Genomic DNA, 25,263 nt, shown 5'->3' with positions numbered 1-25,263 from the left:
TGCTACACTGCCCCCGCTTTTCTGGCCCAGGGATGGAGGAGGGTAGGATGTGTGCCCCGCCATTTGAACCCTCGCTCCGTGGCTTTTCTCAGCCTGGCATCACCTGTCCCTCTCACTCAGATCTGGTGGCTCATAAAGAACAAATAAGGGCTTCCCTGGTGGCGCAGTGGTTGGGAGTCCGCCTGCCGATGCGGGGGACGCGGGTTCGTGCCCCGGTCTGGGAGGATCCCATGTGCTGCGGAGCGGCTGGGCCCGTGGGCCATGGCCACTGGGCCTGCACGTCCGGAGCCTGTGCTCCACAACGGGAGAGGCCGCAGCGGAGAGAGGCCCGCGTACCACAAAAAAACAAAAACAAAACAAAAAAGAAAAAGAAAAAAAAAGAACAAATAGATTTGGGGTCCCGATGCAACCTTTTAATTCCAAGCAGAGTCCCCCTCCCCCAGCATTATCACACACACACGGTGGAAAGGGATGTCGGGGTCTGGGCAGGAACAAAACCCAGACCCCGGCAAAAAATATATATATATATAATTATATACACGTGTATTTGGAGAGAAGAAAAGCTGGGAGCGTGATTAAGGTAGGGCAGAGAGTTAGGTGAGGAAAGCAGCTGGGGGGTGCCCCAATAAATTACATTCTTTAGAGAGCATGGCGGGGGATGCAGGGGTGTGGGTGGAACCCGGTAGCCAGGACTCGAAGCCTGGCTCCTCAGCCCATCCAGGGGAGCCCAAAGGCCTGGGCTCTGCCCGGGACCTGGATGCTAGAAGGTAGCATTCTAGCCGACTCAGCCTGAAGGCTGATGTTGGGCTGGGGGTCTGTATACGCGACACCTCCACTCTAAGCCAAGGCTTCTAGGGAAGCCTCAGGGCTGGAGCAAGAGGCTTCGAAGCTTAGGGGTCACAAGGAGAGGACAGGGTGAGCTGGAGGGCTGGGTGGCCTCCCTGCTGGAGGCTGAGAGGCGGGAGGCCCAGGTGCAGGGGAACCCGTCCCAGGTGAGCTGCGGAGGAGTGCTTGGGTACACACAGGGTCCTGGGAGCTCTCTGCCTGCGTGGCTGCTTCCCACCCTCACGTGCCTTCTACCAGGCCCAAGGGTTCTTCCCACCCATTGGTCAGGACAGCAGACAGGCCTGACCACTAAGTGTCATGTTCATGTCTCATCACTCTCTTCTGGGGACCTTCACATGGGGGTGGGGGCAGGGAGAGGGTGCAGACACTAACTCTGCGTGTGCTGGAGTGCACGCTGGGTTTGCCCTGTGCAGCGAGGACCAGGGATGAGAGAAGGGCCCCCCCGCCCCAGCTCATCATGGGGAAGGAGGTCCACGTCCCAAAACCCCAGCACTGCAGAGGCCTTGCTCTCCCTCGACCTGGGCAACGGAGCCAACCCCACCTCTGCCCCACCCCCCTGGCCCCCAGAGATGATGCTTTGGGGTCTAGTGCCCCCAGCTCCAGAGCCCTGAAGCAGCAAGGGTGAGGGTCAGTCACAGAGCAGGTGGGGGCCATCAGAAGAGAGAGGCCTTTTTCTTGAGTTCGTTTCGCTTCCACAGAGCCAGCTTGCCAAACTCTTCGGGAGACATGGAAAAGACCCTTGAGAAGTCCTCTGCTGACAGGTGCCTCTGCAAGGGGGACACACAGAGGCAGTGTAGGGACAGGAGGCACAGGGTGGGGCTGGGCCACTTTCCCCCACACCGGGCAGGGGAGGCTGCCCCGCCAGTAGCCCCTCACCCACCCAGCACATTCTCCCTGCGTACCTCAAGCCTCATCCTATCCACACCTGGAGGCAACTTGGTTCGCCCCCTGTTGGTCACCACCAGCATTTCATAAGGATAGACCTGGCGGGGACGGGAGGCGGGCAGTAAGTATCAGGCTCTTCGAGGTCCCCGTCAGCGTAACCCCCTCCATTCCCCAGGCCCCCTTATCAGCCTGCAGGGGCCACGGGGGCTCATGCCACCTTGCCATCCAACTCCCCCAACTTCCGTGCTGCACCTCCCATCCTCAGCCAGCAGGACCCCTCAGTGCATTCACGTCCCTGGCTTCTCCCCAAGCTGGCCCGCCCCCGATGGAGACGGCTCTGTCCCCTGCCCACCACCCCCTGCCTATGCCCCTGCCCCTGCCCCTCACCTTCTGCTCCAGCACACAGGGAAGGGAGATCCCCCGGTCCATCCTCCCCCTCTGGCCCTCTCCGTTCTGGGGAGACCAAAGCCGCAGTGAGCCAGAGTGGGGCAGGGAGGCCTCCCCAGCCTTACCCTAGGCTTCTTATGTCCTCACCAGGTGACTCTGTAACCCCGCACCCCTCCCCCAACACTGCCAGTCCCCCGTCCATCCATGGCTTCCGTGCTCCACGTGTTTCCCTCCAGAAGGCACTCACCTGCAGGCCTGTGGGAGACAAGAGCCATTGTTCAGAGGCAGCTCTGAGGTCAGCAGGCTCCCAAACCTGCCAGCTCAGCCTCCCGGACCTCCAGCCACAGAGCCCTGCCCACATGGCGACACGGGCTGCCCCAGGGGCCTCCTGAGCCCCTTTCCCAGCATCAGGTCGGCCCTGCCTCTCACCTGGGCTTTCGGTCTCACTCCCGGATGGGCTGAAGTCTGTGGACTGGAGCTGGAAAGGGCACGAAGGAATCAGAGGAAGCTGGAGCGTTCCACATCGTCCCCCTTTACTGTAAGGGTCTGGCCGCCCCCCCTTCCCGGGTGCCCACGTAGCTCAGTCCCTCACGGGCCCCACACGCACACTCTTCCCACGAGGCCTGTGACCTCCGTCCTGGGACCTTACCCGGCTCAGGGTGGTCCTGCCGTAGGCGGGGAGGGAAGAAGACTTCGATGTTCCCACGTGCAAGGCTGGAAGAGAGCAGGAGGCCCTGTCTCAGACCCTTTGGCCTGACAGTCATTCCAGAGGGTCATTCACTGGCCTCCCCTGCCAGGGGCAGGGCAGTGGAAGGGGGACTTGGGGGAATCCGGTGGGCCTCTGTTGGCTTCCAGATCCTGCCCGTAACCTTCAGCAGGTGACATCGTGCTGGCAGCTCTGAACTATCCCTAATGCCTCCCCTCTCTCTAACAGACATGCACAAAATAGACATTTGGGCTAAATGTCTGAGTGTTCAAATTGATAGTCAGCCAATGATAGTCAGATGATGAGGCTCACCATCAGAAAATGAACCTCTGGAATATGAAAATAAATCTAAAATTTACTCAAAACAACCGAATTATTACAATTTTATGTTTAGCAATGTTGGTAATCAAATTTCAAATGCTTGATGTTATAAAACAGAAGCTGCAGTTTTCCCAGCACTTTCAGCTGCTAGATGGCACCGCAGTCACTGGACTTGACATTTGCATGACCAGATGTCACTTTCAACTTGACATCCAATAATATCACTAAGCTTTCAAGCACCGCAGACTATAATTCAAGAAAACTGGTTTTCCGTAACAGGTTTTCCTAGAAGGATTCTTAGTTTGCACTAATCTCAAAATTCCTTCATCTCCAATGACTAGAAATTGCTGGCATGGTATAGCAATTGTTTTGACCAGCATTTTTTGTGTGAAGGTTTAGCCTGGACGGACTCAAAAGTATAAGGAAGAATTGTTTTCTTCAAACATTTTAATAAAATATGTTATTTGGAAGTTTGGTGAGAACAAAATGTGTTTTGGGGACCCTCGTGTTTTTTTTCCTTAATGCTTCTTATTTTTGTGTAGAAAATTGTCTGCTTTCACAACCCTCATTATTGAAGCACTTCTCTTCTGTGATAAGTACACACTTCTCCCTCAACTGACTGATAAGATTTTTGTTTTGAAAATTTTTTGGCCATGCTGCATGGCATCCCCAACCAGGAACTGAACCCGTGCCCCCTGCATTAGAAGCACGGAGTCTTAACTATTGGACCGCGAGGGAAGTCCCTAAAGTGTATAAGATTTTCACTCCTAATTACTTCTAGACTGCTTATTTACGTTTGAAAGTGACCATTAATTCCAATGTTACCCTTAAGTCAGAATGACACGCCTGTCCGTAATTCTGAAATCGTTCAGGTTGGAGCTTGGATTCTTAACCACTGGACCACCAGGGAAGTCCAGAACCTCAGGTTGATCAGCTATAGAGAGTAACCTATGCAATCATATGACCTTTGATCCCATACAAGTTCAAGGATGCCAGCAGTGACCCTGAGGCAGACATTTCGCTACTCAACTTTGCAAGGCCAAATGCACATTAAAGAGCTAATTTTGGGCTTCCCTGGTGGCGCAGTGGTTGAGAGTCCACCTGCCGATGCAGGGGACACGGGTTCATGCCCCGGTCCGGGAGGATCCCACATGCCACGGAGCGGCTGGGCCCGTGAGCCATGGCCGCTGAGCCTGAGCATCCGGAGCCTGTGCTCCGCAACGGGAGAGGCCACAACAGTGAGAGGCCCGCGTACTGCAAAAAAAAAAAAAAAAAAAAAAAAAAAAAAAGAGCTCATTTTGCCTAACTAGCAAATCCTGGTGGAGCATGAAGACTGAATCCAACCTTCGGGGCATCTCTCTCTCTGCCTCCTTCTTCAGGCCTTAACTGTTCATTCCACATTCTCTAAAAAGGCCTATTAGAAGCTCTTCCCACCCACACTGAAATATCATCCTGGTGAAATATCATTTTGATGGCCCTATGGATGTCCCAGCCATATAGGAGCCTTAACGGTTCCTTGAGTCCCCCAGCTCAGTGGCTTTCACCTCCACTCCACAGCATGCAACCCCTTCCGGTGGCCAGCCCCTGGATCTTGTCGTCCACAACCGCTTCACTTTGACACTGAAGCCTGGGTATCACACTTTGCGGCCACAGTGCCCTTTTTTGTTTGCAGCTTTCCCTCAGCCGCATTCCTGGCACATCTGCCGGTCAATATCATGGGGAACCTCCAGTGTCTTGATCCCCCACGTCCCCCTGACCTTTGACCCATGGGTGGGTACATAACCACTTTCACCCACACTCAGCAGCACCCAAACTCTAACCCTGCATCAGCCCAGGGCTCCCCTTTTGCCCGCAGGCGATGGAGATGAAGCCCACAACGTGTACCTTAGCATCACTACAGACCCTAAAGCCTCTCAACAGTTCCCTTTCCCAGCAGAAGCTGTTCCGAACCTTCACCACTCTCACCAAGCCTCACCCTCTGTGTGCTCAGCAGACGACGTTAACTTCTCTCTCTTTTTTTTTTTTTTGGCCTAGCCACGTAGCATGCAGGATCTTAGTTCCCCCACCAGGGATCAAACCCGTGCCCTCTGCATTGGAAGCGCAGAGTCTTAAATACTGGACCGTCAGGGAAGTCCCTAAAGTGTATAAAATTTTCACTCCTAATGATTTCTAGATTGCCTTTTTATGTTTGAAAGTGACCATTAATTTCAATGTTACTCTTACGTCAGAATGACACGCCTGTCCGTACTTCTGAAATTGTTCAGGTTGGAGCTTGGATTCGTAACCACTGGACCCCCAGGGAAGTCCCGAACCTCAACTTCTGATGTGGCCTGCTCCCAAAGCCAAGTCCCCGACCCTTTCAAGGCCAGCCTCCCGCATCCTGAGGCTGGGTCTCACTTCTGACCTCCTCCCAGCCAACCTTCCAAGGGGATTGTAGTGTGACTGCTCTCCAAGGAACAGCCCTCGGCACCTTGCCCTTCCCTCCCCCTTTTCTACACAACTGGATTTTTTTCTCATGGTCCCACTACCACGTATAAGCTGAAGATTCTGCTTGAGCCCTGACTTGCGCCTCAAGCTTCCAACTCAGTTAAACTCAGCCCCCACCTACATGCACTTAACACCCAACACGTCCCAAAACAGTCTCTTCATCTTTCCCCCGAAACCTGCCTCTTTCATGATCTCAGCCCCAGGTCTGTCATCACCCAGCACCCAAGACAAAAACCCCAACTCGTCTCTCCTTCACCACCCATATCCAATCAGCCACTAAGTCCAGTTGATTCCATCTCCTCTACAGATCCTCCTCGACCTACGATGGGGTCGCGTCCCAATAAACCCATGGTTAAGTCAAAAATGCATTTAAGGTCTTCCCTGGTGGCGTAGTGGTTGAGAGTCCGCCTGCCAATGCAGGGGACACGGGTTCGTGCCCTGGTCCGGGAAGATCCCACATGCCGCGGAGCAGCTGGGCCCGTGAGCCATGGCTGCTGGGCCTGTGCGTCCGGAGCCTGTGCTCCGCAATGGGAGAGGACACAACAGTGAGAGGCCCGCGTACAGCAAAAAAAAAAAAAAAACAAACAAACAAACAAAAATGCATTTAATACACCAAACCTACTGAACATCAGAGCTCAGCCCAGCCTACCTTAAACGGGCTCGGAACACTTACATGAGCCTGCAGGTGGGCAAAGCCTATTTTACAATGAAGTGTTTAAACTCTCATGTAATTTATTGCATACTGTACTGAAAGTGGATAACAGAATGGTGGTCTGGGTACAGAATGGTTGTAAGTGTATGGGCTGTTTCCCGTCATGATGATGTGGCTGGCAGGGAGCTGAGGCTCGCTGCCACTGCCCAGAATCTCAAGAGAGCATTGTGGGACTTCCCTGGCTGTCCCGTGGTTAAGACTCTGCGCTTCTACTGCAGGGGACGCGTGTTCAATCCCTGGTCGGGGAACAAAGATCCTGCATGCCGCACGGTGCGGCCAAAAAAAAAAAAGAAGAAAAAAAAGAAAAAAAAAAAAAAGCCAAGAGAGCATCGTACCGCACATCACTAGCCTGGGAAAAGGTCAAAATTCAAAACTGGACCTACAGTTCCTACTGAATGCATATTGCTTTCGCACCATCGTAAAGTTGAAAAATTGTACTTTCGGGGCTATTTCTATACAGACTGTGCCTGTATAGTTCTCAAACCCATTCCCTCTTCTCTGGACCTACGTATATTTTTAGCCCTTACCCAGATGATTGCAAAGTGTGGTAGACTGTCTCCGAAGATGGCCCGCAACGTTACCTCCCAGCCTGTGTGCCCTTGGCTGGTTCCTCTCAGCAGGAAGCAGAATCTCTTTCCTCTCCCTTGTGTCTGGGTGGCCTGGGAGCTGCTCTGACCGTCAGAAGGCAGTAGAAGGATGCCCTGTGGCTTCCAAGGCCAGGCTCTTAGAGGCCTTGTAGCTTCCAGTTTGGGCTTCTCAGAACTGCCCCCCTCCTCTCCAGCCATCATGCTCGAAGGAAGCCCAGGTTAGCCTCAGTGACGAGCAGCATGGCACCAAAGCCCCAGCGACCGCAGAGCACGCTCCGTGCGCTGTAATTCCAGGCTCCTGGAGGTCCTCTCTGCTGGCCGGATGTTTGCTGCTCCTGGCCTTTGCTCCCACACTGTCCCTGGGGTCTGTGCTACCCTTCTCCCCCACTCACTTTGTCTTGTCCTTCAAGACTCCAACTCTGGGACCCAGGCCCTATCAGCGTCCTCTCAAAGCACTTGAAGTGTACCTCTCACCTGCTATGCTGCACTGACACCCCAGTTTCCATGTCACTTTCCCCGTGACCAGAAGCTACTGGAAGACAGCACTATAGTGTTTTACTCTTTATATCCTCAGGGCCAAGAACATGGTAGACAGCCAATAAATGTTTGCTGAATTAAACAAAATGTGCTAATTCTGCTTTAGCTGATGTCGTCCTTTGTCATCTCATCTTGTTCCATGACTGGTACTCTTGCCCTAAGGAGAGCGCCAGAGCCTTGAGCCAGCAACCGAAACGTCTATGTCTCTTATACCCACACTAGCACAGCGCTGGGCGTGTGACAGACAAACTCAGCAGACTATTTGATTCTGGCCTCAGGGTCTGGCCAGGTGATTATGAGCCCCCTTGGTGACACTCACAGGTATGGAAGGGTGTCCGGTCAGGCAGAGAGCGGGTTTTCCGCCGGATAGGCAATGACTTTTCCATCTCTTCCTTCAAGATCATCTTTCCCAAGTTAGAAGTAACCTGGCAAGGAGAAAGGAAGATGGATCCAAGGCGTCGATACCTGTTTCTCATCTCCAAAAGGTTCAGAGTTGGGTCCACCCCAGGCAGAAGTGGGGACAGAGTTCCTGAGGGGCTGTGTGGTGCCTGGAGCCCATGGAGCCTGTCCTGGTCACAAGCTCTGCCACACTGGGTCTGGCCACCCTCGAGAGCAAGGAGCCAGAGCCGCTCAGTGTAACTCTGCCCCAGGGGCTTCCACATCCCAGGTCACAAGGCCCAGAGCACAAGCCCATGCCACCATCAGTGGCCTTTCCCTGACTCCTTACACCCTCTCTCCTCCCCTGGAGGCCAGCAGCCTACTTTCTCCTTTCTCCTCGTCCCATGAACTACTCCGCCTGCTGAAGCCTGGCACTGGCAAGACCACCCTTTTCTGTGCTTTTGGCCCTAACAGTAAATGGTGTCCCCCTAAAGCAACATGCAATCCTAGTGTCCCTTCAAAAGCAGCAGCCTGACATCCTGGCAATGAAAGGGAATTCCTCACATGTTCTCGCCAGGACGCTCTTCAGACATGTACCCATTTAGATCAGAATGGAACTTCTATCCCCAGGGTGGCCCAGGGATGCGGGTGGGGCAGCAAGACGCTACCTTACTGAGTTCCTCTCTCTGACGCTCCCTGAGAGCCTTCATCTCCTCCCCGGAGTCATCGTCGTCATCCTCCTCCTCCTCCTCTGCCCCCCTCCTCGAAGCCTTCCGCTTCCTCCATTCTGTCTCTGGGAAATACGGACAAAAGCAGGCACATCAGTCAATCAACCGCGTGCTCAACGAGCATCTGTCAGGGGCTGCTTTGTGCATATCCTGGGGCAGCTGCACCTTGAAGGGAACACCGCAAATTATTTATTATAAAATAAATGCAACGTTTTCTAGCCTTGCGGTGAAGCTGGGTGGGCAACACATGTTCACACGACTGAAAGCGACTGGGGGCCAAGACCTCATCTCATTCCTCTTTCTCTTTCCAGAGCCTGGGACACAGTAGAAATTCGACAAATGTCTGTTGAGCGGCCAAAGAAATGAACGGAAAGCGGGTAAATGGCTAACAAGCAGGGCCGCTTACGCCAAGAGAGATGGGGTTGCAGGGGACGGGGGAGCAGGAGCCTGGAGGGTTCATGCAGGTGGTGGTGGGGGCGTTTCTGGGGCTTCAGCAGGGCCTCCCTCTCCCTCTCCAGCAGGCTCGCCTACCCACAACGGCCAGCGATGGGGGGCACGGCCAGTAGTCCGTTTCGATCTTGGCTGGCTGGTTGGGGTCGGGAGGCTGCGCTGCAGGGAACTTGGATGACTCGATGATGAGGTCTTCAATGAGGTGCTTGCTCTGAGGGCTGCCTCCTGTGGACTCTGCGGGAGGAGGTCAAGGTCAGCCCGGGCACACCCTCCCTCCCCCCGGAGGCCACCTCCCACCTTAGCCCCCCACTCCCGCCTCTCTCCCTCTTCACACCCGTGAGCTCCTGGGTGTAAAAGCAACGCACAAGTAAGAGCACAGGGCAGTTTACACGCTGTCATGAACATCTGTTTTCCCATCACCCCCCCACCCTCAGGACAGCCTCCCGGCACGTGGCGAAAAGGGGGCTCTGGTGGGTCAGGGGAACCCTCACCTCTCTGCTTGTAGATGGGTGGCTTCTTGTAGATGTTGGAATCTGGGCGGGTGGTCTCTGTGGGGAGGGAGAAAGAGTGGGTGAGAAGGAGGCTAGGAGGATGGCGGGGAGGCTGGGTCAGAGAAGGGAATGGAGACCTGGATTGGAAGAAGGCAGGAAACTCAGGGGCTCCTGCCAAGAGCCAAGGCAGAACCGGAGATCCTGAAATTACCCCTCAGGGGTTGGGATTTTTGCACTTCTCTGTTTGGGTGGGCGGGAGGATGCAGCAGGGCCCACCACCTCTGGGAGCTCTGCCTGGGGTCCGGCATCTGGGGGTCCGGCCAGTTCTGTGGTGTGCATATACTCCAGAGAGTGGGGGACTGAGAGTAAGGGGCTTGGGTTCCTGAAGGAAACAAAGAGGTCCTAGGGCAAGCATGCAGCCCTGCTGACACTAAAACCTACCAGGATGGTGGAAATGGGGCAGGCTGGTCCGGGGAGTGCCAGTGGTTCTTGGGGCTGAAGCCTGAGAGAGGGTTCCAGGGGACCGGCTCTCTGCCCACACCTGCAGAGCAAAAGTACGGTTCACTGCAGCTCCAAGGTCCCCCACCCCACCCCCTCCACCCTCTCCATCCTCCCACCCTAGCAGCCCACACGCCCCCAAACCCAGGGCAAAGGAAGGCTATCCAAGGACTCGACCTGCTGATGCTGCCTGACCCAGGAGAAAGGATTAAAAGAGATCCTGGGTCAGACGTAGATGGACCCAGAGCTGGCCAGTGACAGGACAAGGTCCACTGATTCCATCACCCCCTAGGCTCTGCCAAGCCCAGTCTGGATGTGTGTGGGGAAGGGGGTTGAGCCCGGTCAGAGCAGGGCTGGGCAAGTGTCAGGTGCGGGGCAGACTCACCTCTGGGGATGGTGGGGGGGATGTGGATTTGGGTGACAGCGAGCGCTGTGAATGGAGAGGAGGCTGGTCAGAGCCACAAGGGTGGGATTAAACCCTTGTCCCTAGGACCCCAGGTGGGCCACTTCACCCCCCCACACTCAACTCTGCAATTGCCCAGCCAATTTCTGGGCCACCTCTTCTCTCTTAGTCCTTGCCAGCTCCCAGGGCTGGCCCTCCGTCCTCTCTCTCCCTAGACAGGGTCCTGAGTCTTTCCCTAGGACCCACGAAGAAGCAGAAGAAGCCGAGGATCTTGGAGCAGTGTGCGTGTGCTCTGAGGGCCAGCTGGAGGGGCTGTGGCTCTGACCTCAGAGCCAATGAGCAACAAGGGGAAGGGACAAGACCCACAGCATCCAGGATGGAGTCCGGGCCCCTTGTCAGGCATTTAAGTCTCCCCACAGCCTGGCCCCGTCTCTCTGCTCAGCCATGACACTGCCCCTTTCTCCAACACAGTGTACAAAGTACCTGTCCTGCGTTATCTCGTGCAGTTGACTACTGGTGAGGTGGACAGGTAAAGGTATCACCTCTATTTTATAGAAGGGAAACTGAGACCACACCGTCGCACAGGTCACACTCAGCTAGGACTTCCGGCCTCCAAGCTCAGTGTTCCTGAGTGCTTTCCACAAATATGCTCACTTTCTGCCCAGTCCCACCCCATTCCTACAGGACCCCGCTCTGTGCGGCTACCATTCAAACATGGCCTCCCCTGCTCTCCACCTGGAGCTAGCCTCCAGCCGCCAGCCCATCTCTGCCTGCTCTGCACAAACACCCAGTTCACCAACTGACTGGTGATTCCTGTGCACAGGTCCGCTTCTTGTTTTGGAGTCTGGCCTCCAGGAAAGAAAGCATGAGAGGGATTCTGCCTCCCACCCAGTGTGGCTGGGGGAGCCCTTCCCTCAAGTCCTGTGCAAGAGGAACCTCCCACCCTTTACCTCCCGGCTTCTGGGCAGCTCCACGTGTTCCAGCAGAGAATAGGTAAAGTGGGGCTCGTAGATCATGAGGTCAGGCCTCTCGATGTCCAGGATGGCCTTGTCCTTGGGGATGGCAGCCAAGTCCTTGTAGCCCAACACCTGATTGTCCATCTTGGCCTGAAGGGAAATGGTACACATGGAACAGAGGTGTCAAAAGCCTCCCCTAGCATACTGGCCCTACAAGCCAGACCTGCAGTTTATTAGGAAGAACGTGGGCAACCGTTTTAGATGTCAGCTCCTGGAAGTTAATAGTTCTATGATTGCCATTTTAAGGGTTTAGAGGGTCACCTTGAAACAATGATAGTCCTTCACCTAGCCCTTTGGGTACAACCAGACAGTACCAGACCAGCAGGAGGGGGTGTGCAGAACCTTCTCTGGATCTGGGGTTCTCTCTGCCTGCCAGCCCTGGCAGGATCATCATCATTTGAGTGAAGCTGCCCCGCAGCCAGCGTGCGCCCCGCCCCTCCCTCCTCCCAGCCTGAGGGTGCTGGTGGCCGAGAGGTACTCACCACGATGCTGGAGGGAGAGCCGGGAACACTGGAGCCTCGGGAGGAGCTGACGCTCCCAGGGGAGGTAAGTGGTTGCTGGGGAGAGCGAGAAGGCGGGCGGGTGGGAATGTGTGTGGGTGCCAGGGCCGGGCCGGAGGGAGGGGGCTGGGGCAGGGGAGGGCTTCTCTAGGCCTCTGGGGCCCCGGGGTGCGGCGCCGCGGGCAACCGCCAGGTGGCATCCTCGACTCCCGACCTGACCCTCCGCGGGGAGCCTGGCCCCCACCGCGTGCCCCCGGCACCCCACTGCCCCGGCGTGGGTGTAGCCCCGCGCACCTTCTGCAGCCGTTCCATGCAGCAGGGAGCTGGGCGGCCGGATCACTCGCAGAGCCCTGTGCGCGAGGGGAGACGACAGGGCGTCAGGCTCTATCCGGCTCCTGGGCGCTGCGCGCTCGGGGCCGCGAGAGCAGAAAGGGTGCTCCCCCGGGCTGTGGCGTCCTCATCCCTCGGTGACTCTCCAGGCTGCTGGCCGAGTGCAGGGCCTGGAAGGGGAGGGAGAACGTGCCAGCCGGGGCTGTCGGGCCCCGCGATCTCAGAGGGCGGGGGCGAGGGCAGCCCCCTCTGGCCCCGCGTGTCTCCGGGGAGCGGGGCTCCGGCTTTCCGTTCGCTCAGCCGCGGGGACCGGAGGTCGCATGTGGCCCGCGGCGAGACGGGAAGGTGGACGGGCTGCACTAGTTTTTGAGCCATTGTTCTCTGGCTGGAAAGGAAATGACGGCAGGGCTCAGACGTTCCCAGGGCAGCCTACACATCCCTGCTTCCTCACACCTGCCCTGCCGGAGCTGCGGGTCAGTTTCAGGCCCAGGTTCTCACTCGTCTCGGCCTCTGACGTGGCCTTTCCCTGGCGCTGTGTTGGTGCCCTTGACCTCCTTCCCCTCAATCTATGTCCACGGTGCCCCCCCTCTCTCATGGCCCAGACAGGTTGAACACAGAGGGACTTAGTAATACTATGAGACGGCAATAGGGGGAGGGGAGGACACAGCGAAGGCGATTTGGTGGGAAGCGCTCAGGTCATTGGCTGGGGGCTGCCGCTCTCCCAGTGGAGAAGGGAGGAGGCGGCTGGAGGGAGCCACATCCCCATGTGCCTGTCCCTGTACAGCAGGCAATCCCATTTGCAGGCATTTGGTAAAACACCTTTGGGGTCAAGGCCACGTCCCAGCTCCCCACCATCTCGGAATCCTCGAGCTGAGGCTGCCCTCTGAAGTGCTACTTTGCTGCAAGTCAGGGCCCCCTAGTTCAGCAGGAAGGCCTCCAGGCTGGCACTGCCCTCTCTTGGTTCCTAAGAAGTTGAGTCCTGTCTGCAGCAGGAGAGCAGGAGTTCCCTGGGGCCACAGCCCAGGTCTCCTGCCTCAGTAACTCCCTTAGCAATCCTCCCCTCCTCCCCACACACTCCTGGACCAGACACATAATAACCATTCAGTGGGACTTCCCTGGTGGTGCAGTGGTTAAGAATCCATCTGCCAATGCAGGGGACACGGGTCTGAGCCCTGGTCCGGGAAGATCCCACATGCCGCGGAGCAACTAAGCCTGTGTGCTCCAACTACTGTAGCCTGCGTGCCTAGAGCCCGTGCTCCACAAGAAGAGAAGCCACTGCCATGAGAAGCCCGCACACCGCAACGAAGAGTAGCCCCCGCTCGCCACAACTAGAGAAAGCCCACGTGCAGCCATGAAGACCTAACGCAGCCAAAAATAAATAAATAAACTAAATAAATGTATATAAATAAATAAAAGTAACCATTCAATGAACGCCTGGCTGAGTTTCTGACGTGATGGTGGCTGTGGAACTGTCTTCCAACTGCTGGCAGTAAGCCATAGAGTGAAGAGAGCTGATGACTACAGAACGTACGGGGAAGAAGCAGCAGTCGTGTAGTGGTTAAGAGCATGGACTCTGGACTGGAATGCCTGGGGAGAGGAGACTCTGCTACTCAGAAGCTGTGTGACCTTGGGCAAGTTACTTACCCTCTCTGTGCCTCACGTCCTCATCCATAAAATGGAAGGTGGCAATAGTATCTGTGTCATAGGGTTGCTCTGATTATTAGGTAAGTTACAACATGTGAAGTGGTTAACACATAGATTTTATGTAGCATGTTTATTCTTTCTATCTCCCTGAGGACTGATAAACTTAGATGGCTTTCTGTAGCCACTGTGCCACAGAAGGTCATGAAAGACTTGAGGTCATTGGTGCTCCCAATTTTATCACCTGTTACTTTGTATCAGGCCGTTTTTCTGATGTCTCTCCACCACCTACGTGCTGCACCAGCCGCCCTCACTCCCACTTCCCTGCTTTTGCGCAGGCTCTTGCACTATTCTCATCTCCCAGATCCCACCCATCCTTTAAGGGCCATGCTAAACCCTCCTCCTCTTGGAGGCCTCCCCTATTATTCTAGTCCTCATTGACAAACTCTTCTCTGAATTCCAGTGGGACTTAAAAAGAGAATCATATAACTTAGTCCTTGATTATGTTGCCTGACGTGTTTTCTCGCTAACTAGGATGACTGCTAATTTCTACAACAATAATAATAGCTATCATTTTTTGAATGCTCATGCCGGGTACTTTGATAAAGCACTTTACAAGGATTATTTTGTTTCATCCCCCCAACAATCCTATAAGGTAGACCTATTTTACAGATGAGAAAACCGAGGCTCGGAGAGGTGAAAAACTTGTCCAGAGTCGTGGAGGTGACAGTGACTGTGTCTTCAGCATTGGCATGTTCCGTAGTGCCTCCGTAGTACTGTGTCAGGTTCACTGTGGGGATAGACTAGCATTTGCCACAGTTCTCAAGTCTTTTTGGAATTCTAGAGCCAAGGCTTCTCCAAGACAAGACTCTGGCCATCAGAGTCACACTGGGGACTAGGTGCCCATGGAAGGGCTCCATTCCAGAGCTTCAACCTTCTCTTGCTTTCTTAACACTCACTTTGTAATGCTTTTAACTAGATGTGTGAGGACTGGAATAAACTCTAGCACATACTCAAAGAGCTGTTAGCTCCCTCTCACTCCTATTTCGTCTTTATTTTGTTAACAGACATTGTCAAACTAGCTATACACTGGCTTAGCCAAGAGGCAAACACTCATTCATCCACCCATATACATCCACCCGCCCACCCAGTCATGTATTGTTTTATCCATTCATTCACTACTTTCTGAGCGCCTGTTCTGCAATGACCACAGAGCGTTGTGGTGTTATGGAGAACAGAAAGATGAGTCAAAGGAGCTAAGCTGCCCCTCCAGAAATGAGGCCATATGTATAGATAACGCCTGCGCAAAGCAGAAAATTCTGTGTGCCTGATAAGATAGTATAAAGGGCTGTGAGAGGTCACAGGAGAGAGGAATCACTCCTGCTGGGGTGTCAAGAGGGGAAAATAAAAAGGTTTTCTTAGAGGAGGAAGTGTTTAAGGCAGGCCTTGAAAGATGCCCGGTTTGAGATCATGCAAAAACTAAAAGAGGGATCCTTGAAAGAGATAGCAACATGAGGGAAACTGGAGACATGGGGAAGCACTGGGTCTGTCTGGGGACAGCAAATACGGCTGAACCGAGGAGCTCATGACGTTGAGACTGGTTTGGGGCAGGAGGTCGGGGGCCAGATTTGTAGAGGCCTTGAACTTAGACTAGGGGATTCCGAATGTATTCTGTGGGCAACTAGGACTATGGAATGCTTAGAAACATTTTTTAAAACAAAGAAGTGACGGATCCAAGCAGTGCTTTGGGAAAATGAATCAGGCTGCAGGCTGGGAGATGGAACAGACAGGAAGAGGCGGTCCACAGAGAGACCAGCCAGGAAGTTATGGCAGTAGTTCAGGCAGGGGATTGTGAGGCTCTAGACTTGGGCCTGGGGCCGAAGATGGAAAGGGCCAAGTGGGAGGAATCCTAGAGGCAGAATGTGCAAAACAGAACTTGATCTGGAGACAGCCCCCCCGCCCCCACCCCTCACCGCTGGGGAGGGACAGGTAGCAGTGACAGGAGAAGGGGAAGCAATGAGTTCACTTCTTGCCAGTTGAGGCTGAGGTGGGGGCAGTAGCTGGCAACAGAAATTTGGGAGCCATTTGAGCTAGAGGTGGTAGTCTGCCCTATGAGGTTGCCAAGGGAGAAAGAAGGTCAAAAACCAGCATCCTGGGAAACGCTAGGGGACTAGAAGAAAAAGGGAGCCGGAGATGGCACGAAAGGGAGGGGGAAGACTAGATGGCCAGGTCCCTGAGGGGCTGGGAGTGTATCTAGTGATTCTTTGTATTTTCAGTAAAGGACCTAATACACAGTAAGTGTGCCATAAACATTGAGAAAGAGTTGCGGGGAGGGATAGGGGGGTTGAGAAAGGATGTCATGAAGCCAGGAGTCCATCGCCCAGAGAAGGCAAGACATGCAGAAAGGAGTGACAGCTCGCCAGTTTGGATGTCAAGCCCTGGTGGCTTCTGAGAGCATCTGCAGAGGAATAGTGAGGCCTCCTTGTTAGGGATGGGGGTGGGGAGAGGTGGCCAGGGTGTACAGGCAGGGGGAGAGGCACTTCCAAGAAGTGTGACAGAAGGGCAGGAGGGGGTTAGGGGTTTGCAGGAGATGAGCTTGGCTGAAGGATTTTTAGGAAAAGGGAGACCTGAACACGTTTGTAGGCAGTGGAGAGTGAAGAGTAGAGAAGAAGAAAGTGTGGCTGCAGGAGAGGGAGGGCACTTGAGGGGGGAAGGTCCCAGCAGGGGAAGGGGAGAGGGATTGGGTCCAGGCCCAAGTGAAGGACTACCTTTGGAAAGAAAGCCCGAGCTTCCCTGAAAGGAAAGGAAAGGGAAAGTTGGGTAACGACAATCTAGGGGCCTTAGGAGCGGGCCGATCGGGAGGCTTCTATTTTCCCAGGAAAAGTGAGAGATAAGGTCATGTACAGACCCTACAGGTGGGTTAGGCAGAGGCTGAAGAGAGTAGAAAGGACCGGAACAGTGGGGGGGGGGGGTGCGGGGGGGGGAGTGTGGCACGGGGGAGTGGGGGGAGAATGGAGAGCTTCTTCGTGTCCTGGAGCCTCAGGCTGAACCTGGAGGTGGCCCAGGCAACCTGCCCTCGAACACCAGTTGCGGGTGGGTACAGAGTGGGGTAATGACTGCCTCTCAGAGTGGTCACTGCCCAGGGAGGGAGAGGAGGGGTCCAGGATGAGCCAGGTCACAGGTTACAAGGTCTTGCACTGAGACCCCCACTCGCCCGTGCACGAACACTGTCCCACAGACGCAGCCACTCGGAAAGACGATTCAGAATAATGATGTCCCTGCTCTGTCCCCTGCCCCTTCTTCTGCACAGCTGGCCACAGCGCCGTGCCCATCCCCTGGGCTGGGTCTCCTCGCCTTCTGCCCTGAGCCACATTCCTTCAGGAACCTGCACCCCAGCGCCTGGTGTGTTAGAAAGCACGCTGCGGAAATTGTTAATGTCTTACCCTTCGAGGGACATGGCATTTTAATTTGGGGCTAACCCTGAGGAGTGAAGGTCTTACTCGTTAAATATTAAGCCAGCAGGGAAAATGTTTTGGGGTGGAGTAGGAGTGTGGGGTGGGGGGAGAGGGAGAGAGGGAGGGACGGAGGGGAGGGGGAAAAGGGGGAGGGAAAGAAAGGGAGAGTGTTTCTGCCTTCTCCCAAATCACATCACGCCCCGCAAACGCTTACTCCACCCACTCGTAGCCCCTCCCCCAAAGCCAATTTCCTCGCGCGTCCGCACCCGTGCACACCCCTCGTGCGCTCCCAGGCCCGGGCGGCCTCCCGTGGACGGACCGAGAGGGCAGACTGCAGCAGGAAGGGAGGACGCGAAGGGAGGAAAGGGAAAGAGCCGCGGAGGAAAGCCAGCCCAGGTGGCGGAAGGGCCTTCTCCGCTGCCCCGGCGGCGCCCAGTTCTTCCATCTCGGACCCACCCTCCCCCAGCTGTGCAGCCGCGCCTTATCTGAGCCCCCAGCCGGGCCCCACCTCACACCGCCCGCCCCGTCTCCATGGCAACTAGAGTCGCTCGGCCCTGATGATAAGGCCCGCCCACCCATTCCCATGGGCGCCGCTACAGGTAGGGGCTGAGCCGGCCTTGGCTCCCTGGGCTTGCGGAAATGAAGGCTCAGCCGGCAGAACCGCAGCCTGGTATCCTCCAGTCCAGCTTCCCAACCTGTTCTAAACCAACCATCACTTGCTCTGGGCCAGGGGCTTTCACCCATCCTCTCTAGCTTCACCAAAGCTCATGTCTCCCAATTAGGAGATGAAAATGTGGTTGAGAGATTGACCTGCCCCACGCCCCCCATGCCCCCCACGCCTCGGCCCATTGAAGCCAACCTGGAATTCCTACCCAGGTCTGTCTCAGGTCAAAGCCAATGAATGCTCTTTTCAATGGGTCCCCAAAGATCTCACTTTCATCTGAACTTGGGATTTGGGGTCCCGTGTGCTAACCTTATACCGTGGAGCCACCAGAATCCTGCTTCGTTGGACTGGCCTGTGGACAAGGAGCAGAGAGGCTGGGGGACGCGGGCTCTGTGCCCTGGGGCAGGGACAAGCCAGGCTGGAGGCCGGCCTTGCACATAGTAAACGAGTTGCGAAATGGCTGAGCTGGCCCTGTGGGCGGGGGTCAGGTGGGCAAGCATTCTGCCTCTCTCCGTTTTCACCAGTTTCATTCACAGTGGGCCAGCCTGCCTGTGCCTCCGGGTCCCGTCTTGCTCCTTCTGCTTTCCATTCCCTTTTTCTTTCCTTTCTTCATCTTTCTTCCCTTGGCTCTGCTTGCTTCCCTTTCACCCTCTCTCCCTCCCAGCCCCACCCCCGCAGTTACTGTGGCAACAACTCAATGCCAGAAATAAAGGCAGGATCCAGCTAGGTCACCAGTTCCCAAAACAGCATACTAGGGTGGAGAGGGGAAGGGTGGATGGGAGCAGACCAGCCCAACAGGGGAGGCCCCCGGCATACCCTGAGGGTGGGGTCTGTGTCTGTGTGTGCGTGGGGAGGGGGCACCCACAATCGCCCCCAAAATCGCCCCCAAAATCGCCCTGCTCCGGGCCGGTGGCTCATCAGAACATCTCTTAACCTCTGCCAAGCCTGCGCCTGCGCCTTTTCTGAGCCTGATGCAGCTCCCACTCCCCTCCTCTCATTTTATGCTTCTCCCGAACCCCCATTTTTAAGCCCTCCTCTATCTGCTAGGACTAGGGTTGGGGTTCCTCTAATGCTAACCCTGAACAGCACCCTCTCGCACTCTGGTGAAGCATCAGGCAGGGGCAGGTGGGCCCAGAAGCAGGGTCCCAGCCTGGGAACCCACCTGCTCAAGGCCCTGCTCCCCGTTTGCTTCTGATGACAGCAGGAGCGGGCCCGGGCGCCCCCTTCCTTCCTCCCTCCCCCCCCCCAATATGCATCTCGTCACACAGTTTCTCTTAGCACTCTCGCTTGGGTTTCTGTATCCTCTCTCTGCACACCCCTGAAGAAGGCCCTCTTTCTGCGTCCCCCCTCCCAGCCCCTCAGGCTTGCTTGGTCCTCAGCTTGTTCCTGCTCTGGTCTCTATTTATAGTTGGTCCTGTTGGCGGGTTGTGATGTCACTTGTACAAGTTGATTGATAGGGCTGGGGGAGATGCAAGGGAGATTGCCTCCCAAATTCAGCGTTCTGAATCCTGGGGGCGTCCCTATTCTGGTCATGACACACACGCGTAAGCTCTGATCGAGGAATTCCTCAGACCTGCACCCCGCCAGGTGGACAGGCTGGCCCCGGCGTTGGACATGTGGCCATAGCGAGGCCAGCAGCGCAGAGGCCAGCCTCCCCCGTGGGCACAGGCACTTCACCCACACAGGCAGCCCCTGCCGAAACATGGTTGCAGAACGCACGCCCCCGCTCTCCCAGTGAGGCACCCCCCACGCTGACACGCGGTGCCTTTGACACCCACTCACGCCACCCACCGATCCTCCCCTTGGCTCCGGTTCTTCACGCTCACAGCCACCCACCCCACGTGCTGACACCCCGTCCCCGGCACAGAGCGCCTACTCACCCATCCCGTGGGTGCTTCCTGGGCCCCACCCCTTCCCAAAGCAAGACTGCCTGCCTTCTCCTACACCTGTCCCTGCACCCCTGCCTCTGGCAAACTCGGCAACCCAGTGCCCTGGGAAAGAACCACCAGGTGTGCCTGCCCGGCAAAGGGCGCCTGGCCTGCCAGGCCAAGGGAGGGTCAGAGCTAGCAAGGGGGTGCCTCGATCCTTGGAGGCCTGCATGTCTGCTCGGCCCCCAGCGCCTGCAAGCACTTCAACAGTCGGCACCAAGAGCAGCGTGGTCAGGCCTGTGGCCATGCCCTGCCACCCAGCCTCATTCTGCATTTGATCCTCACCCCAGCCTGGCCAGCTGAGGGCTAGAAGGAGGCTCCTCAGGCCCCTCCCCGCAAGGAGCAGTCCCCACACCAATGGCATTCAGGCCTCTGAGTGAACTGCTCCCCCCCCCCCCCCCCCCCGCGACAAGAGCATCTGTGGCATGGTGGCGGGAGACGGGCAACGCCCCCTCCCCTTCCACCACTCAGCAAAAATGGCACAGCTCTCCAGCCTACTCAAGGCGGAGCCTCCACCCCCATCACTTGGACTTCTGACCAGCACAGCTAGGGGAAGGGGTCCCTGGGTGGCAGCATGTGACACCCCAGCCCCTCTTCCCCGAATCAGAAGGAGGTTGGGTCAGATCAAACCCAGCTAGTCCCAGGGTCCGGCCCATTCTCCCACTGAACAAGGGGCCATAGCTGACACCCCCACCCCCACCCCGGGACCCCTGCCACCACCCAGAGCCTCACTTCTAGGCGGGTGTTGTGGCCAAAGTGCCCACAGAGGGGAAGAGAGGCGGGAGACCCTGCCACCTACCTCTTCCCGGACAGGGTGGCCCAGATGCTCTGAGGCCCCAGGGTGGGGGCAGGGGCAGGCGCAGATCCTGGGGCTGCGGCTTTTCCTGAGAGCCCAGGTAACAGGCGGCTCTTCCAGGAACCCGGCGTGCTTTCCCAGAGCACAAATAACAAGAAAAACGCCGGCTTGCGGTGGGTGAGTGGGTGGGTAGCCGGCGAAGGAGGGGACTTACCCTTCTGGGCCCCCACCCCCTCGCCGCCACCCTGCTTCTCCGCCAGCCTGGCGCGCAATCCCAGGGCCGGGTGTGTGCGCCGGTGGGCAGGCCAGGCGGGGCGGGCGGGCGGCCAGGTGGGCGGGCCGCTGGCTCCCACCCACCCCTGCACCCTCCCCACCTCCAGCTGATAGCGTGCGGCCACTGGCCTGCGGGTGTGTGTTTGTGTGTCTGCTCTTCCACCTCGCTTGCTGCAGCTCAATCCATTTCAAACAAGAGGACCATTAACTGGGCATCATGACGAAGCAGAATCGGAAGCAGACTCTCGGCCAGCCGCTGGCCTTTTTCCCTTTCCCACACCCACCCCCAACTTTGCAACACACGCTCACACACACAGCCCCTCCAGCCTCCTAAACAGCCAGAGTTTGAGTCAGGGGGAAGGGGCTCTACTGATAACAGAGGGGTGACAACACCCGGTTTCCCCAAGCACCTGTATCTCCCACTCATCACCTACCAGCACCACAGAGGCCTCTGGGGTCCCTGCCTCCCTGGGGTGCTAAAGCGAATAGATGGTGAGGGGCAGGGGTGTGGGCTAGATGCCAGAATTGGTTACCCAAGGATTAACCCTCTCCTGGGGAGGACAGGATAGGAGGATTCGAGAAACCAGGTCCCCAGCACAAGAGACCGGGTTGGCCCTTGGGTAACCCAAATCCCCTGGGGACAGAGCACGGTGGTGGTGGTGGTGGTGGTGGTGGTGGTGGTGGTGGTGGTGGTGAGTGGGAAGGACCCCAAGCTCTCTCCAGGGCGGGGTCTTCAAAAGAGAAGCTCTCACCAGGTGATGTCCAGGTCCCAGCACTGAACTACAGGAATGTCTCTGGGAAAACCTCAACGACTCCAGGCCCCTGTCATTGGCCTTTTGGTTCCCTCTGGGCTTAGAGCAGAGCCTGGTTCATTTGTGACCCCCGGGAGCAGGGGAGGGAGCCCGGCCAGCTGACCCTGGCCCCAGCCCGGCCTCCTCTCCACCTCTGTGCAGACTTGCCTATCTAGGCAGCCCTTACTGTTGCCCTGGTAACCGCTGCCCACAGCTGGTCAGCTGATGGTATCAGCTGTCGTTGGGGAAATCTAGAATCTGGGGAGGGGGCTCTGGGGTATCTGAATGGAAAAACCACAGGGGGGAGGGTCTTGAGAGGACAAGTGAGAGTGTGCCCTGGGACCTCTTTCTCAAAGAGAAGAGGACCGGAGAGGGTGGGTAGGGACAGGAAGGGGGGAATGTGTCTGGGTTAGTGGGAGACAGAGATGAATCCTGAAGGATGGGCTCCAGAAAGAAAGGAGAAATGAAAAAGGCAGGTAGCTGAGTGGCTGAGGAAGAGTGGAAAGAATCTGGGCTTAGCTGCTGGACGTAGGCCAGAGGTGGGAGAGGGGCCTGTGGAAAGGTACTAGAAAGCCTGGGAGTGGGAGAGAAATGCAGGATCCATCGAACGATGAAAAAAAGGCCAGGAGATGATGCAGGAGGAGGTGCACTTTTGATGTGGCAGGAGCGGGCCACAGCCTTAGCAGAGGGGAACCAGGCCTCTCTGGACAACCAGGCCGGCCTCTCAGCTTTCGGTCCCTTCAACCCCACCCTTACTGCCCTGTCCCCACCCTAGTGCTGCACAGCCTCCCTCCCCCTCTCCAGGAGACCAAGTGCCAGGTAGCCCTTTAGGATTCCTGATTTTTCCCACTATCTCGGTTCCTTCCCTGTTTTCATGCGCCACCCACCCCCCAAGACCCCATTCCAGGATATTTGCCTTCTGGTGCAAGGGTCCCCAGAGGCAGGGCTGGAATGAGCGGTTGCCAGGAAGGACAGCTGTGGACAGGGGCCTGGAATGAGGTGGCTCAGGAGGAATGGGTGGGAGTCGCTGGGCTGGGAGGAGGGGAGCGTTCCTCAGGGAAACAAGCACTCTGGATAGAGTGGGGAAGCCTAGGGGAGAGGGCAGGGGGAGGGGGAAGGGAGGGGGTCTGCGGTACCTTCAAGGGCCTGGGGCGTGGGGCTCGGCAGCTTCCTCGGTGACATACACCTCCATCCCTCAGCGCATCTCCTCTCCGCCTCCCGTTGCCAAGACAACCTGCCGGCTCAGCCGAGGAGGCAGCGGCCGGCAGGGAGGGGGGAGGAGGCGGCTGTAGATCCTACAGCCTCATCTTCAGCAATGGAGGGAGGGGGCCTCGGTGCTGGGGGTGGGGGTGGGGGAGCTTCAGGAGCCAGGGCTCCCACTGAGCCCCCCCACCACCACTCTCCCGTTCCCTCTCCTTCCTTAACGCTCTGGGATTGGCTCCTGGGGCGGCCTCAGGAGAACCTTAATTCAGGGCCAGATAGCAGGTCGGTCTTGGGAGGCACTGGGCCACGTCCCCCATCCCAGAAAGCTCAGCGTGGAGTTGGGAAGAGTGATAGGAACAAGGGAGGGATGGCTTATGTTGAAGGGTCGGAGGGTGGTTTCTGGCAGGAAGGAGAGGCCCCGGGTGTGGCTAGGGTGGGCGTGTGGGCCATGGGCTGAGAAGGTCAAGAGCCTGGGACAGCGCTCTTCCAGTCCCGCGAGGCCCATTCCCAGTGCCCCTCACTCCATAGGCATGTCCTTCCAGGGGCGGGAGAACACCTTGGGCAAAACAGTCCCCCTCGAGCCAGCCCTGGGACCAAGGGGACTGCAGAGTTAGGGCTCCCTCTGTCGACCTGAGGCTTGGTAGCTGTCAAGGTCATTCCTTGCTGAGGGATCCTGGGGTGGGTGTGTGTGTGTGTGTGTGTGTGTTTGGAGCGGGTTGGGACGGGGGAGGGCACAGCCAGGCCAGAAGACCCTTCCCTCGCCTGCCAGGCTCTGCGCCCCCCCCATCTTTGGCCTCGCCCTATGAGGAGACTTACTCTGCCTCTAGGCCCCTCCTCCTGGGAAGACCCCAGGCTCCTCAAGGCCAGCTGAACAGTCGGTCTTCCCCCACTGCTTGCCTGCCACCCCAATAGGCTGGGAGGACAGGGGAGGCAAAAGCTTCCCCCCGGAAGCAGGCAACACTGAATACCAGGTGCCTGTGAGCCCAGGCCCTGGGGTGGGCTTCCTGGGCACGGCTTGGCCGCACCCAACCCAGCAGGCTGCTAACAGGACAAGCGTACCTTTAGGCTTGAGGATGGGCACGTGCGTCCACAGCAGGGGGCTGGGGTTCCTGCCCCTCTCAGGCGGGTGGTCCCAGGCCCAGGATACCTAGTTCTTGACTCTTTTCCCCAGCAAGGTCACTGCTGCCAGAAGTCCTGACCAGACGCTGGCCCTGCCGCCTGTCTTCTCCCCAGGGGCTGTGCGTAGGTTTCTCTGTCCTCTCTCCAGCTCACTCCAGTGCCCCTGCCCCGCCCCCTGCACCGACCTGCCCGGGAAGGTCTAAACATTAACTCCTGGAGAGGCTGACTGGGCACCTGTGCACCTAAGAAGGGACAGTGACAGAGAACTGGGCCAGCAGAACAACAGGAAAGACGAGGGCCTCCAAGTGACCCTTTCCCATCAGCTTGGATGACACGTCCCCCACCTCCGATCACTGGACTGTCTCACTACTGGACCCCAGAGCCTCAGCCCCAGCAGCTGCAGCACACCAGCCTCTCCCCCGAACCCTAACTCCACAATTGCGTCTGGCCCTCACTGTCTCCTCCTGTCACAGCAGAGACCCAGCTCTCCATAATGTGGCCCAATCCTTTCCTGCCACTTCTGGCTGCAAACCTTCAGGGCTAGCCAAGCCGATTGACTGCTCCCCTCCCTCTCCCACAACAGACGTCACATCTTCCTGCCTTGAAGCCCTTCTTCCCATGCTGTTTTCACTCTCAATATTGCCCCCTGGTGGGTCTTCTTTGCTGACGGAAATCCTGCTCCTATCTTCAAGGTCAAGCAAACCCAGCCCTTCCCAGTGCCCCTGCCCCACGTACATCCCAGACCCCACTGTGCCTGGCTGAGGAGTGGAGAATATCCCACTCGAGGTGTTAAAGACAGGTGAGAGGGCTTCCCTGGTGGCACAGTGGTTAAGAATCTGCCTGCCAATGCAGGGGACACGGGTTCGAGCCCTGGTCCGGGAAGATCCCACGTGCCGTGGAGCAACTAAGCCCGTGCCCCATGACTGCTGAGCCTGCGCTCTAGAGCCCGCGTGCCACAACTACTGAGCCCGCATGCCGCAACAACTGAAGCCCGAGGGCCTAGAGGACATGCTCCGCAACAAGAGAAGCCACCGCAATGAGAAGCCTGCGTGCGCACCGCAACGAAGAGTAGCCCCTGCTCGCCTCAACTAGAGAAAGCCCGCACGCAGCAACGAAGACCCAATGCAGCCA

The 25,263-nt window shown here is 57.0% G+C and overlaps 1 protein-coding gene across 1 annotated transcript; it reads right to left on the bottom strand.

The window, feature by feature from the left end:
• Positions 1 to 1,458: 1,458 nt before the first annotated feature.
• DMTN (dematin actin binding protein) lies at positions 1,459 to 20,981 on the bottom strand. The gene is made up of 16 exons (XM_060101327.1): positions 20,750 to 20,981; positions 12,227 to 12,432; positions 11,915 to 11,989; positions 11,367 to 11,522; positions 10,399 to 10,443; positions 9,957 to 10,056; positions 9,516 to 9,572; positions 9,106 to 9,258; positions 8,515 to 8,639; positions 7,788 to 7,893; positions 2,768 to 2,832; positions 2,548 to 2,596; positions 2,366 to 2,373; positions 2,119 to 2,184; positions 1,749 to 1,829; positions 1,459 to 1,613 (listed from the first exon to the last, which is right to left on the bottom strand). Exons 2-16 carry the CDS (start codon positions 12,242 to 12,244, stop codon positions 1,500 to 1,502), a joined length of 1,218 nt encoding a protein of 405 aa, XP_059957310.1. The 5' UTR covers positions 12,245 to 12,432; positions 20,750 to 20,981; the 3' UTR covers positions 1,459 to 1,499.
• Between the last annotated feature and the right edge of the window lie 4,282 nt (positions 20,982 to 25,263).

The sequence above is a fragment of the Mesoplodon densirostris genome, chromosome 6, assembly GCF_025265405.1.
Source record: "Mesoplodon densirostris isolate mMesDen1 chromosome 6, mMesDen1 primary haplotype, whole genome shotgun sequence".
Lineage (NCBI taxonomy): Eukaryota > Metazoa > Chordata > Mammalia > Artiodactyla > Ziphiidae > Mesoplodon > Mesoplodon densirostris.
This window is presented reverse-complemented; position numbering and strand designations above follow the sequence as displayed.

Bases quoted from the DNA above. Each gene is read 5' to 3' on its own strand.
- DMTN (XM_060101327.1), bottom strand. The intron at 7,894-8,514 runs GTAGCGTCTTGC...TCTCCTTGCCAG, and splicing joins AGAGAGAGGAACTCAGTAAG to GTTACTTCTAACTTGGGAAA. The intron at 2,833-7,787 runs GTGAGTGTCACC...GCTCTCTTCCAG, and splicing joins CCGGACACCCTTCCATACCT to CCTTGCACGTGGGAACATCG.